At 36.1% G+C, this 2,364-nt stretch overlaps 1 protein-coding gene across 1 annotated transcript; it reads right to left on the bottom strand.

Moving 5' to 3' along the window:
* Positions 1-303: 303 nt before the first annotated feature.
* On the bottom strand, positions 304-2,022 carry LOC120255398 (trans-resveratrol di-O-methyltransferase-like). Its single transcript, XM_039263235.1, has 2 exons — positions 1,402-2,022; positions 304-755 (listed from the first exon to the last, which is right to left on the bottom strand). The coding sequence occupies exons 1-2, from the start codon at positions 2,017-2,019 to the stop codon at positions 450-452; spliced, it is 924 nt and encodes a 307-aa protein (XP_039119169.1). The 5' UTR covers positions 2,020-2,022; the 3' UTR covers positions 304-449.
* Between the last annotated feature and the right edge of the window lie 342 nt (positions 2,023-2,364).

The raw sequence follows: 2,364 nt of genomic DNA, 5'->3' as shown, positions 1-2,364 counted from the left end.
TACGGGTAGGGTAGAGGCATACCCTTACCCGACCCATACCCGCTCAAAAAATAACGGGTAATACCCGTACCCGTACCCGTACCCGGTCAAAGAGGGTAATACCCTCTTTGACCGGGTACGGGTATGGGTTTACCCGTCGGGTAGGGTACAGATTGCCATCTCTATTCGCAATGAAACCACGCTAAACCAAAAACCTTTAGCAATATATGTAATTAATGCTACATATATATCATTCATATATAAAACAATATTTATTCTATTAAAAATGCTCTTCTAAGCTACACGCTTTCTTCTATTGCAAATCTCCTTTATTCATTAATATAATGCTAATATTACATATTTATTATTTAAAATAGCATAAAATAACAAATCGAGCATGTTCACTCAATACAGATGCTTCATATAAATTTAAAATTTATTAGTAAACTATTTAAAATAAACCACCCCTTCTAAGGATATAACTCAATAATTGATCGGATACCTAAAAAGTGTGTAATTTTATAATCTGTGAAGCCTGCAGATAGAAATATATTATGCCATTCACATTCATTTCTTTCTTTTCCATTGTAGAGACTCGTCACTAATAAATCACAAAGTAGTTGAGTTTCTTTTGCACAAACATGTTTGTTTGTTACGGCTCCGATCACCATATCAATTATAATAATTTTCCCTCCATCTGCTCTAGATGGAATAGCTTCCTTGCAACGTTGCAATATTTTGACACATTCTTCATTGTTCCAGTCATGTAAAATCCACTGAAATAAATATAATTAAAACATATATTAGTAATAACCATATGATAAATTTAACTAGACAAAATATGAATGTATAAGCACTTATCTTTTGTTCGAATAACGTCTTTTTAGTGTTATCATTGTTTCTCTATCAATTTATATATGGCTAATATCTATTAAAGTATGCAAAGTTATCGGTTATTAGAACAAACATTACGTGGATTATTAGCAATTCAACATAATTTTTTATGGAAGTATGCAAAGTTATCGGTTATCAGAACAGACATTACGTGGATTATTAGCAATTCAACATAATTTTTTTTAATGGTCCAAGTTACAAATATATTTATTTTGTCTTGTTATGTTTTTTGTCCCATAAATCTTAGTTTAATATTATGCAAGATTGTTCATCAAATAATTTAGCTTTCATCAATTTTTTCATCATTCATTTCAAATTTAATTAAATATATAACTACGGAGATAGGGATTAGGACCAAGAGCAACTCACCAGTCCCTGACCTAAATCCAAAGCGAACCCCAATTTTCAAGTTGAAATTAGATAGGTCCTCACAGGGTGCGGGCTAGATTGTAATCTTGGACTTTATGCATATTCAATAAAAGCAAGTCGTTTGCGTCAACAAAACCAAAGAGATGCATGCATAAATACCTTCAATAAAACAGCATTCGCATGAGGGACATACACAAACATGTCACCTCCAACATACTCTACACCAGGTTGTTGATCTTCAATGGTATCAATCACATGAGGGAGATCAAACACAGTGAACTTAATCCTCGGGAAAGTATGAGCTATACTTCTTGCCATAGTTCCAGTGCCACCACCAACATCAACCACTGACTTCAACCCCTTGAACACATCTCTGCAGCTCGTCATAACAACATTACAAACAAATCTTGAATCACTAGCCATCCCTTCATTGAACATCTTGTTAAACTGCGGCTTCTCGCCGGCTACATCCCAAATCCCTTTTCTGAAATAAAACTCAAACGGAGTCCCCTTAGGGCCTTTGAACCATGGCCCCAAGGCATTTGAAGAGTCACATATGGTAGGATCTAGGAACAAGGTAATTAAAGGGGCGATGCTCATGGCTTCATCTTTTAACAAGAGATGGGATGCCGGTGTAAGCATATACTTTGTGGCACCTGAATCATCTTGTTCTATGGCAAATAACTCTAGGTGAACTAGAGTAGTCATGAAGCGATCAAAAGGTTCAAACTTTGATGGCGGGATTGAGAGAGCCAAGGTCAGCTTGGAGAGCTCCATTGGTTTTGCCATGTTTCTTGAGAACATCAGCGATGCCGAGCTCCAGTGAACACTTGAGACACATAGATTTCAAGTAGCCAAACGAGAGGTTCCAAACTTGTGCATGGGCCTCCACCAGTTCAGTAGTGGTGAACTCCATCTCAGCCATGTATGTGTGTTTGTATTGTATGAAATCTAAATGCCTAAATTTTTTTGTTCTCTCTTTCACTTTGAGTTGTCCATGGAAGGGAGAAATGGTGGGTATATATGGTGTCTTGAAGGAAGGGATAAGAGTTGTCCATGAAAGGATAGGAAAGTAACGCATGGGCCATGTGACATATTTAAATATTACTTATTCAATTACTT

The sequence above is a fragment of the Dioscorea cayenensis genome, unplaced genomic scaffold (assembly GCF_009730915.1).
Source record: "Dioscorea cayenensis subsp. rotundata cultivar TDr96_F1 unplaced genomic scaffold, TDr96_F1_v2_PseudoChromosome.rev07_lg8_w22 25.fasta BLBR01000982.1, whole genome shotgun sequence".
NCBI classification, from domain to species: domain Eukaryota; kingdom Viridiplantae; phylum Streptophyta; class Magnoliopsida; order Dioscoreales; family Dioscoreaceae; genus Dioscorea; species Dioscorea cayenensis.
Note: the sequence above shows the minus strand (reverse complement) of the source record. Positions and strands in the feature narration are given on the sequence as shown.